General features: G+C 39.6%; 1 protein-coding gene across 8 annotated transcripts in view; it reads right to left on the bottom strand.

The window, feature by feature from the left end:
- Nucleotides 1-9814: 9814 nt before the first annotated feature.
- The window catches only part of MAGI2 (membrane associated guanylate kinase, WW and PDZ domain containing 2), a 1049810-nt gene continuing 1043553 nt past the window's right edge, over nucleotides 9815-16071 (bottom strand). For 5 of the 8 annotated variants that reach the window (XM_088468806.1, XM_088468807.1, XM_088468808.1 and 2 more), the window contains one exon: nucleotides 9815-12776. In XM_088468806.1, the coding sequence (XP_088324932.1) occupies nucleotides 11989-12776 (788 nt within the window). In that variant the 3' untranslated portion in view covers nucleotides 9815-11988. The remainder of the gene's footprint in view (nucleotides 12777-16071) is intronic. The other 3 variants (XM_088468811.1, XM_088468812.1, XM_088468813.1) reach the window with 2 other exon arrangements.

Genomic DNA, 16071 nt, shown 5'->3' with positions numbered 1-16071 from the left:
CCAAAACACGAAGAAAGATCCAGATCCAAAACCAAAACACAAAACACGAAAAGTGGCCGGTGCACACCCCTAGTACAAACCCCTTTTTCTCTTTGAAAAATGACAGTTTGGAGTTGGTTGGTAGTTTATAACTCTCCAATTTATCACTTTCCAGAGCTTAGTACATCTGCCCCAAAGTACGAGATGTCTGCTCATGTTTTATGTTTGTTGCTGGGTTCCTATCTGGCTTTAAGTAATTGTGTCTATATACTATTATAATATTTAATAATACAAATAAATATAAAAGAAAAAAGATCTCATGACAGTTGCAGATAGTTTTTTTGAAAGTATTTCATTATATGGAATCCATTTGTAAACCCCCTATAAACCCCCTTATACAACTTCTGCAACCCACCAGTGGTTATAAATACTTTTTGGTTATAGTTTTAGCAGGTCGGTAAAATGTTAACCAACCTGGAAAAATTATTGAGATTGATCTGAAATCATGTATAAAGGAAAAAGACAGGTCAACCAGCGCCAGCTGATGGAAATATGAGTATACTACACAATGTGTTGAATCCAATCCTGGTTGTATCTGTAAGCTGGGCATCCACTATACAATTATCTGTCAGATGTCTGTCCAATCTGGCTGGTTGGAATGAAAACCTGGTAATGTATGGGAGCTCATGACAATCGTCCATTTGCTCACAAACACTGGAAAATAGCCAAAAATGGTTGTTCAGACAAATTGGTTAAAACACACAAATTTAACAAATTTGAACATTTTTTTTTGTTCTTTTTTCAGTGTTTAAAACCATATGATTGACTGTCATTTGCTCCCATATATTACCAGGTTTTCATCCCAACCGGCCAGATTGGACAGATATCTGACAGATAATTGTATAGTGGATGGCCAGCTAGTTCTGAGGGGTGAAAGACAGATTCAAATTCTCACCCGAATGTCCATAAAGGTATCTTTCCTTTCCTCTCTCTTATTTTTACACTCACAGGTTAGATTATACAACAGATATAAATCTTAAAAAGGAGACACTTACATTAGTATTCTGTCTGGAGTGTACATAACAGTTTCTTTAATCTTTGGCTCCTGGGGATGCGTCTGTCTCATGTATAACACGTTTGGGGGTGTAAGGGACCATCCCAGTATATACCCAGTAGAAGCAGGAAGCGATTTATTAAGACATACTAATAAAATCCATAGCTTTGTAAAACGTATAATATAAAAAGGACACAACAGGATATATTAAAAGTAGGGCTTACAAACAGATCCACACCATCTCTGTGCTGCAGTCTATCAGAGATCGCGGGGATATCAGCAATCAGTCCGGACAGTAAGTACCCGAATGTGTGGTCCTTATAGTCCTTAGATGAAGTTGATGGCTTCAATGTGTTTCCGGGAGCTCTCTCCACTTTATCAAAAAGTGCCATAGAAGTGCAGGTTTGAGTTAATGCTTTTGATTTAATTGATCTGAAACCATACTGGGATTTTCCAGCATTCCTAAATAGTGATCAAAATCCTAAATCACTAGGTAAAATCATGAGGGGACTAGAGGGCACAATGAATATTAAAATAAACTTGCCCATACCATTCCTTGTTCTCAGGTTTTGTGGAAAGTATTTAGATAAAACTATCAAAACTTTGTGAGGAAACAAAAATGGTGCTGGTGACAGGCACTGGTTTTGTTATATGAGCCTCATATAACAAACAAACTGAGCTTGGCCCATATGAGGTCAGAAAAGGTCAACTCAAATATTGGGCAACTATGCATCATATGTCAGCAATTTACCCAGACTCTTAAGGTGGCCATACAGGGTGCGATGCACCGTGTAGTGCGACTGCCGATCCCTCAGCAGACGGATAGTGCTGTCACCGCCGGCAATCGTGTGGTCCCCGCTGACCGCATGATATGTCGGCTCCCCCCTCCTCCATCTGAATGGGTTCGTACATCCCCATCCCAGATCAGATGAACATGCGGGAAGATCTGGGGATGCGATATACGATCCCGCGGGAGCGCGCAGCACGATATCAGGTACAATATCGTGCCCATACACGGCATGATATAGCACCTATCTCGCGCTGATCCATCGGATCGACACGTATATCATGCCGTGTATGGCCACCGTAAGGCGAGGATGGTTATTCATTGCATGTTGTTTTCAGACCCAAAACGCCATATTTACTGAGTGGAGGTTTGGAGATCGATAATAAATAATGTTGTGTTCAAAATAATAATATACAGTAGTAACAAGAGGCAGAATTTCTGCCGTCCTAGACCCAAGTAGCCTTACCACAAGTCTGGGTCTGGATTGAATTATTGCTGGAGCTGAATTTGCTTCTACAGCTATTCAGGGCATATACACCCATCAGCCATAACATTAAAACCACTGATGGGTGAAGTGAATAACATTAATTATCTCATTACAATGGCACCTGTCAAGGGGTGGGATATATTAGGCAGCAAGTGAGCAGTCAGTTCTTGAAGTTGATGTGTTGGAAGCAGGAAAAATGGACAAGTGTAAGGATCTGTGTGACTTTGACAAGGGCCAGATTGTGATGACTAGACAACTGGGTCAGATCAGCTCCAAAACGGCAGGTGTTGTGGGGTGTTTCCGGTATGCAGAGGTTAATACCTACCAAAAGTGATCCAAGGAAGGACAACCGGAGAACTGGCGACAGTGTCATGGGCCCCCAAATCTCATTGATGCATGTGGGGAGGAAAGGCTAGCCCATCTGGTCTGATCCAACACCCCCTATGATCTGGTACGCTGCCTTGTCTTTGTGAATGTTGGATTCTTTTCATGTTATGTAATTTTAATGTTTTGAATAAAATAGTATTTCACTATTTGAGATTCCTTTATCCCCTCTATGTTCTGATCCATTGTTGAGTGATTGGGAGAATAATAAGATACCAGAGACAAAAGGAAAAGTGGAATCAGAAGAAACAGCCTGTTTGGGGTTTTATCCCATTTTGGAGGACTTTACAATTACCATATAGAGAAAAGTTATTTTTTATCTCAAAAGGAATATTGTGTCTATTGAATATTGATAACTTTATATGGGTTACTGTAAGATTGGTATATTTACAGTATCCTAAATGGTGCATCTAATTATACTTATTTTTTTTTCTTGAATGCTGTTTGGGGGTGTAAGGGACCACCCCAGTATATCTTTGCTGCACTTTAATTTGGAGCACTGGTTTTCCAATTTTCTTGTATGATAGAAAGGTGTCAGAACACACAGTGCATCGCATCTTGCAGCAGACCAGTCAGGGCCCATGCTGACCCCTGTACACCACCGAAAAACGCCTACAAAGATGGCACCAGGATGCACTATGGGTAGAAGACGTGATGATTTGGGCACTGTACTGCTGGTAAACCTCAGGTCCTGGCATTTATGTGGATGTTACTTTGATATTTACCAACTACCTAAACATTATTGCAGGCCAAGTCCATTGCAACAATATTCCCTAATGGCAGTGTTGATTTAGCCTCCAAATTCCCCAGATTTCAATCTGATCAAGATTCTGTTGGAAGTGCAGGAAAATCAAGTCTGAGCCATGGAGGCCCCACCTCGCAATTTACAGGACTTAAAGGATCTGCTAACATCTTGGTGCCAGATACCACAGGACACATTCAGAGGTCTTGTGGAGTCCATGCTTCAAGTGGGTCAGCGCTGTATTGCATCACAAGAGGGACCTACAGAATATCAGGAAGGTGGTTTTAATGTTATGGCTGATGTGGGTCAGCTGCTTATTATTCCCATGCCAGAATATTTATAAGATCAACTCACTTTTTCTGATTATCATATTAAATGAAGCAAGAGGTTTTATAGCTTTAATGTATGTTTATTTAGAAATGTGTTTCATTATGTAAAATGTTTTCTCCACTAATACTGACGTTTATGGTCATTTAGTAATAACAGTAATACTGACGTTTATGGCCATTTAGTAATAACAGTAATACTGAAGTGTATGGCCATTTAGTAATAACAGTAATACTGAAGTGTATGGTCATTTAGTAATAACAGTAATACTGAAGTGTATGGTCATTTAGTAATAACAGTAATACTGAAGTTTATGGTCATTTAGTAATAACAGTAATACTGAAGTGTATGTTCATTTAGTAATATAACAGTAATACTGAAGTGTATGGTCATTTAGTAATAACAGTAATACTGAAGTGTATGGTCATTTAGTAATAACAGTAATACTGAAGTGTATGGTCATTTAATAATAACAGTAATACTGACGTTTATGTTCATTTAGTAATATAACAGTAATACTGAAGTGTATGGTCATTTAGTAATAACAGTAATACTGACGTGTATGTTCATTTAGTAATACCAGTAATACTGAAGTGTATGGTCATTTAGTAAGAACAGTAATACTGAAGTGTATGGTCATTTAGTAATAACAGTAATACTGAAGTGTATGGTCATTTAGTAATACTGATGTGTATGTTCATTTAGTAATACCAGTAATACTGAAGTGTATGGTCATTTAGTAATACCAGTAATACTGAAGTGTATGGTCATTTAGTAATAACAGTAATACTGAAGTGTATGGTCATTTAGTAATAACAGTAATACTGAAGTGTATGGTCATTTAGTAATACCAGTAATACTGAAGTGTATGTTCATTTAGTAATACCAGTAATACTGAAGTGTATGGTCATTTAGTAATAACAGTAATACTGAAGTGTATAGTCATTTAGTAATAACAGTAATACTGACATTTATGGTCATTTGGTAATAACAGTAATACTGAAGTGTACAGTCATTTAGTAATAACAGTAATACTGACATTTATGGTCATTTAGTAATAACAGTAATACTGAAGTGTATGGTCATTTAGTAATAACAGTAATACTGATGTGTATGGTCATTTAGTAATAACAGTAATACTAAAGTGTACAGTCATTTAGTAATAACAGTAATACTGAAGTGTATGGTCATTTAGTAATAACAGTAATACTGAAGTGTATGGTCATTTAGTAATAACAGTAATACTGAAGTGTATGGTCATTTAGTAATAACAGTAATACTGACATTTATGGTCATTTGGTAATAACAGTAATACTGAAGTGTTTGGTCATCTAGAAATAACAGTAATACTGAAGTGTACAGTCATTTAGTAATAACAGTAATACTGACATTTATGGTCATTTAGTAATAACAGTAATACTGAAGTGTATGGTCATCTAGTAATAACAGTAATACTGACATTTATGGTCATTTAGTAATAACAGTAATACTGAAGTGTGTGGTCATTTAGTAATAACAGTAATACTGAAGTGTGTGGTCATTTAGTAATAACAGTAATACTGACATTTATAGTCATTTAGTAAAAACAGTTTTTTTTATCAAGCTCTTGGGCACAAAAAGCAAATCCCACAACTTTTCATACAAATTGTACTCTGGTCAAGAGTGATCCAAAACCATTCTCTACATTGCACATTCTGGGCCTGTTTCTGAGTTGCATGCGATGCTGATATTCACACAAATGGACAATTCAAATGCGCACGTGTCTAAGTAGCTAAAAAGATGCACAGTGCATATGTCACACACTGGTGTGCGCACAGAATCACAGGAGCTATTGAGGCGCACGGTCTCAGAAATGAATAGGAAATGTAATGTAAATGTATTCCCGGGTGCTGACTGGCAGATGGTTATTTAGATGCATGGAAAGACATTGCCTTATGGGCGTGATATGGGAGTGTCACGGGCAGGGCCGGACTGGCCATCTGGCACTTCTGGCAAATGCCAGATGGGCCGGTCTAGCAGAGGCAGAGCGCAGGCTTACCGAGCTGGCAGCACCGCTTCCTGTGCGGCGCAAAGCATAGCGGGTTTGGTATGCGGCTGTGTTATGGCGTACTGACGCGGCTACGTCATGACGTCACGAAGTGGCCAGCCTGGCGGCTGTATATGAAGTACAGTGGTGGCGTGGGGAACATGGGCGAGCAGCAGGTTGCCATTAAGCTGCTGTGGGCGCTGAGGTACAGTAGTAAAGTTATGTGTGGCCGCGTCATGACGCGGCCAGGTCAGAAGCGCGGAGGGGGTAATCTGGGAAAGATGGCAGATGCCATTCTAAGTGACAACTCCTCTGTGCTGGTGTGCAGGGAAGCCTGGTATCACCTCCCGAGCAGCATTGTGCTCACTGCTCAGCGAGGGTGGAGTGTCATTGCTGGCGCAAAATTATGCGGTAATTTGGTTACATGGCCGCATGTGACGTCATGATGCTGCTGGCCCTGGAATGAAATGCGCGGCAGTGCGGGCGGAAAGAATCTGAGTAGATTATTTGCTACCATTTGAGTTGCTGACAGGCGCCGGACATAGTGTGTGGCTGTGTGCATTATTCCTAATCCCCTTGGTGTGGTGGGCTGCTCTGTGTAAAGTTGCAGTGAAGGTAATTAAAGATTATACACGAACATAAAATAATTTCATTGGAAATCAAAACACCCATTTTGGAGGGGCAACATAAAATCATTCTGACACCCTGTGTCCTGCCACTGCTCTCACCCATCTCTCTTACCTGGTCGCGCAGGATCTGTGGCCGAAGATGGTCAGGGGCTGTGCAGCTTTATAGCAACAGACTGCACGGCCCGTGCACCACATGGAGGAGGAGGTGTAATGTGCAGTGTTTTATCTTAAAGACCACACATTACACCTCCTCCTCCATGCGATACAGTTATAAAGCACAGTCCCTGACCGTACGTGGCTGCCGCGCCAATTGAAGGTTTGGGGGGGTGATCTATCTTCTTGCGCCCATGTCCCGTCACCCATGTACCTATATAATAATGTGCAAAAAGCATTGTTTCATACATAGGGAATAATTTTATTTACAGTGTACAGCATGTCTCTTTGAGGGCTGAGCAGCCTTTAAATCTGTTATTCTATGTTAAAATAAGTTGAATTAGTAACTCGCTAACTAAGGGGCCCATTTATCATTAAATATTTGTGGCTTATTCCCTGATAACGCCTGTTCTTTAGGAGAAAGTACAAATGTTTACTATTTGCCGAATGTATCAGAAGTACTGCAGTAGATATCCCGGGTACCTGCTGCGATCCCTCTATTCCCATGATCTACGGCCACAACCCCCTATGGGCTACACTTCACACACATGCCTGTTATTCACTGCTTGCAAGACTTCCTTTAGTGTTATAGGTTAGCTCTCCTATCAACACAATGTATTGTCTGGTGGACTCATAAAATCTTAATCTTCATATATAGGGAGCGATTCAATTCATTGCGATGTGAATAGCGCCTGGATGATGGTCCCGGAGCTATTCAATTCTCTGTGATTCTTAAGTTGACTAAAGGATTTCTTCTCACACTCTCCTGTGGGTTCAAGAAGAATTCTGACCAAAGTGCCGGCCGCAAAGCTGTTTTCCAGCTTAGCGCTGTGCTACCAGTTTGCCAGCCAGCACTTTAGTAAGAGAATTCTGGTTCTCTCAACTAAACACACTGCTTAAGTTGCGAGAAACAGCATTCTATGATTTAAGTGCTTCTAGTCGGACTTAACATCGTGGTGAATTGAATAGTTCCAAGACCGACATTCCAGCGATATTCACATCGCAGTTAATTGAATCACCCTTATTGTGTTATTGTGCCCCTTGAAAGCGAGACCACACCTGTTTTTTATGGCGCGCGCCTACGCCACGCACTTTCCATATTTCCGTTGTGGATGGGGTCACCAAGGCTCTTTATGTACACAGGAAACCAACAGGTATAATTACGGCTCTTCTTTGGTGTGCACAAATGTGTCATCCTCTGCGTTCAGCACCCCTGCCTTAAAAAATTCCTACAGTGATCATTATCTAATCCTCTACATTTGCTAAGCCAGGGCTTGGTCAATTGGGAAAATGCCTTCCCTTTTCTTTGTGTGTAATCTACACCAATGAAGTGCCAGCTTTAACAGAACCAACCAAATACCAAACGTCTGACTATGGCACGTTTGAATCCCCTGCGGATGAGCTCTGTTGTGTTCATTTTAATACAGAGAATGATGTATACTTGTATGGTGTTTTGATATTAATTATATTTGTAAAAGTATAGACTAAGGAGTGGCAGGAGTCAGGAATAGGAAGGGGAGGAGTCTGTCAGGAGCCAGGTGCGGACGCGAGGTTGGCCTGTGTGCTGTAAATGCCAGGGCCTATTTTTAGTCCCAGTCCGGCCCTGGTCACGGGCGCATCGCATTACTGTTTGCTAACTCAGAGGCTTAAATCGCTTACATTGGAGGCCATACTCTGCCTGAGATTCTGCTCATCACATGGGGCAGGTTCAAGTTTCCAAGGTGTGACTGATGGTAAAGATGCATCAAGAGGGATTGTTGTGTCCAAAGACGCACAAAGTAGGCGTAAAAGTCCTTGCAACAGTTGCACTCTTGCATACCAGGGGAAGAGCCTTTACTGCCATTAGCACAAAGGAGGAGATACAAATATGGCAAAGGACGCTAACGCGATCGCAGCAGACGTGACCCTGCACCAGGCCCTCTATATTCTGCATGTACAATCTACACCTGTGCTCATTGTGCGATGGCATCAGACGTGACCCTGAATCATGCCCTCTATGTTCTGCATGTACAATCTACACCTGTGCTCATTGTGCGATGGCATCAGACGTGACCCTGAATCATGCCCTCTATGTTCTGCATGTACAATCTACACCTGTGCTCATTGTGCGATGGCATCAGACGTGACCCTGAATCATGCCCTCTATGTTCTGCATGTACAATCTACACCTGTGCTCATTGTGCGATGGCATCAGATGTGACCCTGAATCATGCCCTCTATGTTCTGCATGTACAATCTACACCTGTGCTCATTGTGCGATGGCATCAGACGTGACCCTGAATCATGCCCTCTATGTTCTGCATGTACAATCTACACCTGTGCTCATTGTGCGATGGCATCAGACGTGACCCTGAATCATGCCCTCTATGTTCTGCATGTACAATCTACACCTGTGCTCATTGTGCGATGGCATCAGACGTGACCCTGAATCATGCCCTCTATGTTCTGCATGTACAATCTACACCTGTGCTCATTGTGCGATGGCATCAGACGTGACCCTGAATCATGCCCTCTATGTTCTGCATGTACAATCTACACCTGTGCTCATTGTGCGATGGCATCAGACGTGACCCTGAATCATGCCCTCTATGTTCTGCATGTACAATCTACACCTGTGCTCATTGTGCGATGGCATCAGACGTGACCCTGAATCATGCCCTCTATGTTCTGCATGTACAATCTACACCTGTGCTCATTGTGCGATGGCATCAGATGTGACCCTGAATCATGCCCTCTATGTTCTGCATGTACAATCTACACCTGTGCTCATTGTGCGATGGCACCAGACATGACCCTGAATCATGCCCTCTATGTTCTGCATGTACAATCTACACCTGTGCTCATTGTGCGATGGCACCAGACATGACCCTGAATCATGCCCTCTATGTTCTGCATGTACTGTCTACACCTGTGCTCACTGTGCGATTACAGCAGACGTGACCGTGAATCATGCCCTCTATGTTCTGCATGTACAATCTACACCTGTGCTCATTGTGCGATGGCATCAGATGTGACCCTGAATCATGCCCTCTATGTTCTGCATGTACAATCTACACCTCTGCTCATTGTGCGCTGGCATCAGACGTGACCCTGAATCATGCCCTCTATGTTCTGCATGTACAATCTACACCTCTGCTCATTGTGCGCTGGCATCAGACGTGACCCTGAATCAGGTACTCTATGTTCTGCATGTACAATCTACACCTCTGCTCATTGTAATCACTCAGAAAACACTACTGATCCCGGTTTAGATTTTTGGATATATATTTTATTTGACAGTGTTTTAGAATATCATACAGTAAACAAGATTTATGTAAAAGTTAATTTAACCGTAGTGGTGCGTTTCATAAAAATAGTTGCTCACTTACAGCCTTTCTGTGACTATTAATACATGGAATTATATTTATAGAGATACAGCTGTACAAGGTAAATTCACAGCTAACACTACATAGAATCATAATCTGGAATAGGGTTTAGACGACGTGCTGTTTTCAGACGTTATCAGTTTATAGCTGCATAAAACAATTACTTCATTTGTAATTGCAATATACTCTGCCAAATAGAGTTTATTATGTTATTTTCTGTGATTTTGCTTCTTTTCAACATCAACTTGGTCATATATGGAAAACATGAAACAAGAATATTGGGCCGTGCACTTACACTACAGAAGCATTTTTTAAAATTGATTTAGGCAAGTTAATGATGACTGCCTAATACGTCAGCAACAGGCAAGATGTGGGACATGAACCTGATAGAAATGCTCTGTATTTGTGCTTTAATATCGTGGATGGTGATTTATATATCAAACTGCAAATTTAATTTCGTCTAGCATCTGAGTGCTTTCTTTTGTTCAGACACTTACACAGATGGAACATAAAACATTTCATACACCGCATAATAAAACAGGACTAACTTGAGATGTGAAAGAACAGGGACAGACGGGTAAGTTCTATAAAAATTGAAAAGCATAGTAGTTAGTAGTGGGAAATGAAATGCACCCTCGTGTCTCCTCAGACAATATGGTAATATAGAATTTATTTAATATTTACTTATAATATTTTAATGAAAATATGTTTCTCAATAAACTGCTCTTGATTGCATTAGAAATATAGCAAACCCTTTGAAAGTGCAGATGCGATTTCATAAATCTCCTCCATATGTAGTTAATGGAATTCAGACAGTTGTATGGTGGAGTATAAGGCAACAAGGGAAACCTTTTATATTTCTTAATATCAAGTAGTTGCAAATGGCAACTGACATTGTTTTTACTTAATTCTTTTCCTTAAATCTGTTAAGCACTGGGCTTACGGCTCTAAGGAAGGCAATATTCATACACTATGTCTAGGGATCCCCTATGTTGAATTTTAGACTGCAAGAAATGACTGTGATGGCATGGATGGTACAAGGTGCTAGTATTGCTCACAATGCAGGGTCATAAAACTTCAGCCGCAGACTTGCATGCTATAACTTATGCCTCACACTATAATTTCCACCAATGAACAAGGCCACACTTAATGATATACACTGGGACAAATTAGTTTTTGTTCCAATTTAGTCTTATCCAGAACTAATCTTTCTTCCTTTTAATGTTTCTGGGATCACTAGTCACACTTTATGTAATAATAAGAACTACCATGTACTGTTTATACAATACATGTATGCATTTAACGCCAGTTTATCTTCCTTTGAAATGTACAGAAATATGGGTTATTCATACAAAAATGGCCATAAAAATGGAGCCACATCAGTCAGTACACTAACTCTCCAGTTAACGAGCAGCACAGACCTAACTACATATGCCGCATGAATCAGGCGGGTTAATGAAGATGCTGAACACATTATGATGTGCAGATTCAAAGCTTCAGAGAAATACTTTAACCCCTGTCTAGATATGTTGATAGGAATATATTTACAATACCATCATCGAATTACAAGGCATAATTCGTTTTCTCCTTCATCTTACTCAGTGCAGTTTGATTTAAGGCGATGTTCCAGTTTGTGATTGCTCTATGTTTGTCCTTTTGTTTTGCTACAGACAAGACTGGAGTGGATCCCATATCCTTCATACAGTGAAAAAATGATACTAAAGCTACACTGCACTGTCTGCCTCTGGTGCACTCTCCGCTGTTTTGGTTCTTCCATAGCTGCTAGAGCTCAGAGATAAGACCTGTGAGCTCCAGGTACTGTTGTACCATTGTACTGTATTTGCTTCTTTATACAGGTTAGACATTGTGCACAGCCTTACAGAAATACAAAATATATGCTCCTGGCCCCAGATGCTGTTGTGTAGGTAAATACAAGTGAAAATGAAAATAAATAAAAAGAAAATCAAAATTAAAAATTAAATTATTTGAGACAGAAGCTAAGAAAAATGTTCCAAGTCTACGTGAAACAAGTAAAGGGAACAGTCACATATTCAGTTATCTGCTCATAGCTGAAGTGCCAGATTTCAGGGCGCTAGGTAGCTTGTCAGAGCCAGGAATTTTCCATGGTCCCGGTGAGACAGTTGCTTTCCGAGGTGCAGTGCTCGGGCGGCGGGTGTTGCTGACGTGGAGATGCCCTTCCTTTTGAAACTCACTGCATTTAGCTTCAGCATCTCTCTCATTTTGTTCCATGGTGCTCGCTCTCGAGCTGGCCATATTACTACTGTACACTTTTGATATCCCACCTGAATCTGACCTGCTCTGCTCAAAAGTGATCACTGATTTTTTCTCACTAGCTGTATCCTTGTATATGTCTTTTGTACATAAGTTTCCTTCTCTGCTTGCTTCAGTGGACCTGGAGGTCCGATCTCCACTATCAATGACGGCAGAGTACCCGCATTCTCCCACATCACCATCGTTTTTCACTGTCACTTTCCCTGTAGAAACGCTCTTGCCACTATCTGATTTCTTTTGCTTGCCATCTTGAAATTCTTTTTTGAAACTCTCCTCACGCCTTGACCTGTCTACTTTCTTCGGGCTTGCTGATCTCTCTCTTGACTCTCCCAACCTTTTCTTTTTATGACCATTTGGAGTATGCTCCTTTGGTTTTCCCATATCTTGTTCCCTGTAGATATCCCATGCTGGATCTGGGTGTATCTGGTGAGTAGGGTCAGAGGGCAAGGCTGAATGTGATGAAGATAATGGTGCAATCATGTCTTCAAGAGAAACGGCTACTTCCGGCCCTGGGGAGGTGGCAGAGGGCGAACTCCAGGAGTTTGGTTCGTCTGTTATGAAATAAATAATGAAGATATATAAGAACAGTTTCAAAATCATTCTAAATGCCTCAAAAATCAATGTAGTCATTTTATTCCTTTAATATACACAATCATATAAACACACCCTACAAAGACCACCCACATTACATTAGCAGGTATTCAAACTGATGGACACGGTTCACAGTGACCTTTTGAAAGTCTCTTCATACAAGTAAAACTTATGCCGGGTACACACTAGGACAACTGATCGGTCAGTAGACCAATCCCCTGTCCATTTGATAAGCTATACACAGCAATCAGTCGGTCGATATAACTGGGCTGATGTCATAACTGGGTGGGCATTTACATTTGTCCACCCAGTTGAGATCACACCCAGATTTGTCCACCCAGATGGGTCACACATACACCAATCGGCTGTGCTGCAGGGCCGACCTGATATGTCTCTGAACAACGTTGTTCAGAGACATATCAGGTAAAAACACCTGCTGATGCTCTAGCGATATATATCACCCATCAATAGATTGAATGATATAGCGACAAGTGTGTACCCAGTTTAAGCATAAAAATATATAAAAGCAAAAGAAAAATTTAATATCTGAATCTTATTTTTTTAAAATATCAGGTAATTTATTTTTATATTAAATAGCTTTTAGCACAAAAGTACTGAGTAATGCACATCAATAGACTTCCTCCAAATATTTCACACACAAAAGAAATGAGATTCACAATTCCCTTCCTGTGAGTCACACAATATATATATTGCTGTCTCAGGCCTTGCATTTGATGTCGACCCAGGGCACTATCAGCATTGAGAATTTCATGTTTGCTTGAGTTTCTACTGTACTGTATGCTCTGTTCTCCTTCCATGGTCCAAACACTCAATGTAGGTTAACTGACTTCGGACTAACTGTATACTCTGATTGTTACTACTGCAACTCATGTGGATAAATAAAACTATCGGACCATACAGCACTGTATAATATGCAGGTGTTATACATAAAGGATATCATGTTATTATTAGAGATGTGCGGGTCCGGATTTCTGAAATCCAAACACACCGAATTTAGGGGTTCTTAGTAGAACTGGGTCAAGGTTCGTATTCACTTTTGTGTCCCGGTTCGAACAGAGTCCCGGTTAGGATCTGTTGCCGGTTTGGAACTCCGATTTAAAAAACGAACTCGGGTCTTGGATTTGGACATTTTAGCTGTTGGTTATTGATATTTATCGATTTTAATCCGAATCCAAAACCAAAACACGTGAGGGTGGTTTTGCAAAACCAAAACACGAAGATGAATCTAGACCCAAAACCAAAACACGGGGGTCCACACACTTCTACAATAATTAATGCTTTACCTCAATTACAAACACATTGTCATTGTATAAATTAACTTGATCCTAACATACATGCAGGTCTTTATGGATCATTATGTTGAAAAGTGGGAAAAACAAAATACATAAGTCTTAGTTTTTAAGGAACTTGTCATTGCAATAAAATTAACATATAATATTGTTAAACTAGTAAACTCATTTATACAGCTAAAAGAACAATGCATGGAAATATAGTTTCAAAAATAAGTGTCACACTGTTTATATAATAACTTTTTATATAGCAACTTTTTATGGTTTAATAAAAGTAGGATATTAGCAATGAATGAGACTAAGGGAAATAGTACAGTATTGCATGGCATCTTGTTGCTTTATAAATAATGCATAATAGTATAGGTTCTAATTCCCTTATCTATTGTAATGTTTGTGTATTTCCATAGCCATGTTCTGTAGCCCTTCATATTGCTCTGTAACTGGATAAACACTGTATAATAACAGCAGCAAATATGCAGGATAAAGCTAGAGTTACACATATATTTGCACATTACTGTAATGCTGATCAAAATACACATGGAGTTCTTCAGAATTGTGGGATAGATCTGAGATTTTTAATTCTGTACTAAAATGTATGTATGTATATATATATATATATATACACACATACACACACACACACACACACAATAAATATGAATAGTTCACTACACTTTCGTATTGATGTATATCTGTATCGATGGCAGAAACAATATATTACACATAAATATATAAAATATGACCCATTGCTCTATTGCCATCTCCCAGCCAGAAGGAAGTGCTTGCCATTTCTGCCACCAGTCAATGCTCCGATTGAATAATTGCTAGACGTATTAGTATTTTACCAACAGACTACCAAACATCAGTCCATGCATTTCCACTAGTTGGAACAACAGGGGTTCATAGTGAAATCCTATTTGAATGTAGACATACCATCCTTAATCTGTGTGTAGCCTGAAGTAGAGGAGGGTAGTAACAGAAGGCACTATATATACAGTATCTAAGCTATCTCCTTCCTGTACCATGGAAGAGCATTTCACTTCAGTAGCAGAGGCTCTATGTGAGGAAGCTATAGCTTCCATAACTGGAAAGTAATCAATGTGCATCATAATATACATGCTCTGCTTTAGAAGCTCCTACAACATGTTAAGATTCAATTATAGAGATTTTAATATAATTGATAATTAATGTGCTATATAAAAAGGTTGTTCTCATAAGCAAACTCCAACACTTTATATATCCTTCTAGTAATTCCTTAATGATCAGCACTGCAATTGTGTTATGTATGTAACTAGTTTTATTAAATAGAACAATAATGCATTTTGTTTTTTAATTGGCGCTGCTAATTCATTAAGTTTATGGTTGCAGCTCTTTACTTTCTTATAGTATTTTCAGCCAATTTTTTATTTCTTCATTCAAATATCCCAAGTCATATATAGATGTAAATGTTTTAAATTATTTAAACAAAATATAATACAAGGAACTATTCCTATACAATGCACAATTCACACCATGTCATCTGCAGCTCTAGGAGGAAAGGAGCTTAATTCTTTGTAGAAATAAGGTTTATTTAAGTGTGTCCAACTGTTACTAATCTGATTGCTTTCATTAAACAAAAAATATATTTCATGCTTGACATCATTTAACACTTTGCTTACTCATACTTCTTTCATATAGATACACATCAAGTAGATTTTAACTATAGGTATTGTGCATATTTACAAACTTATTTATTCCTCACAATGGGGCCTATTCATCATTACTAAACTTTCCCTGGACGTAATTAGGTTTAGAACTCAAATGGAGTTCTACCTAATTACGGGAGGAATTCATCATTCCTCCTCCCCATAACTATCTATTCCGAAAAGCTGTCATTTTTGCGATGACAGCTTTTCGGGAAATAGATAATTATCCCTCTCTACACTAACTTACCGCAGCTGGAAAC

This window comes from Taudactylus pleione, unplaced genomic scaffold (assembly GCF_031769625.1).
Source record: "Taudactylus pleione unplaced genomic scaffold, aTauple2 ptg000086l, whole genome shotgun sequence".
In the NCBI taxonomy this organism is placed as follows: Eukaryota; Metazoa; Chordata; class Amphibia; order Anura; family Myobatrachidae; genus Taudactylus; species Taudactylus pleione.
Note: the sequence above shows the minus strand (reverse complement) of the source record. Positions and strands in the feature narration are given on the sequence as shown.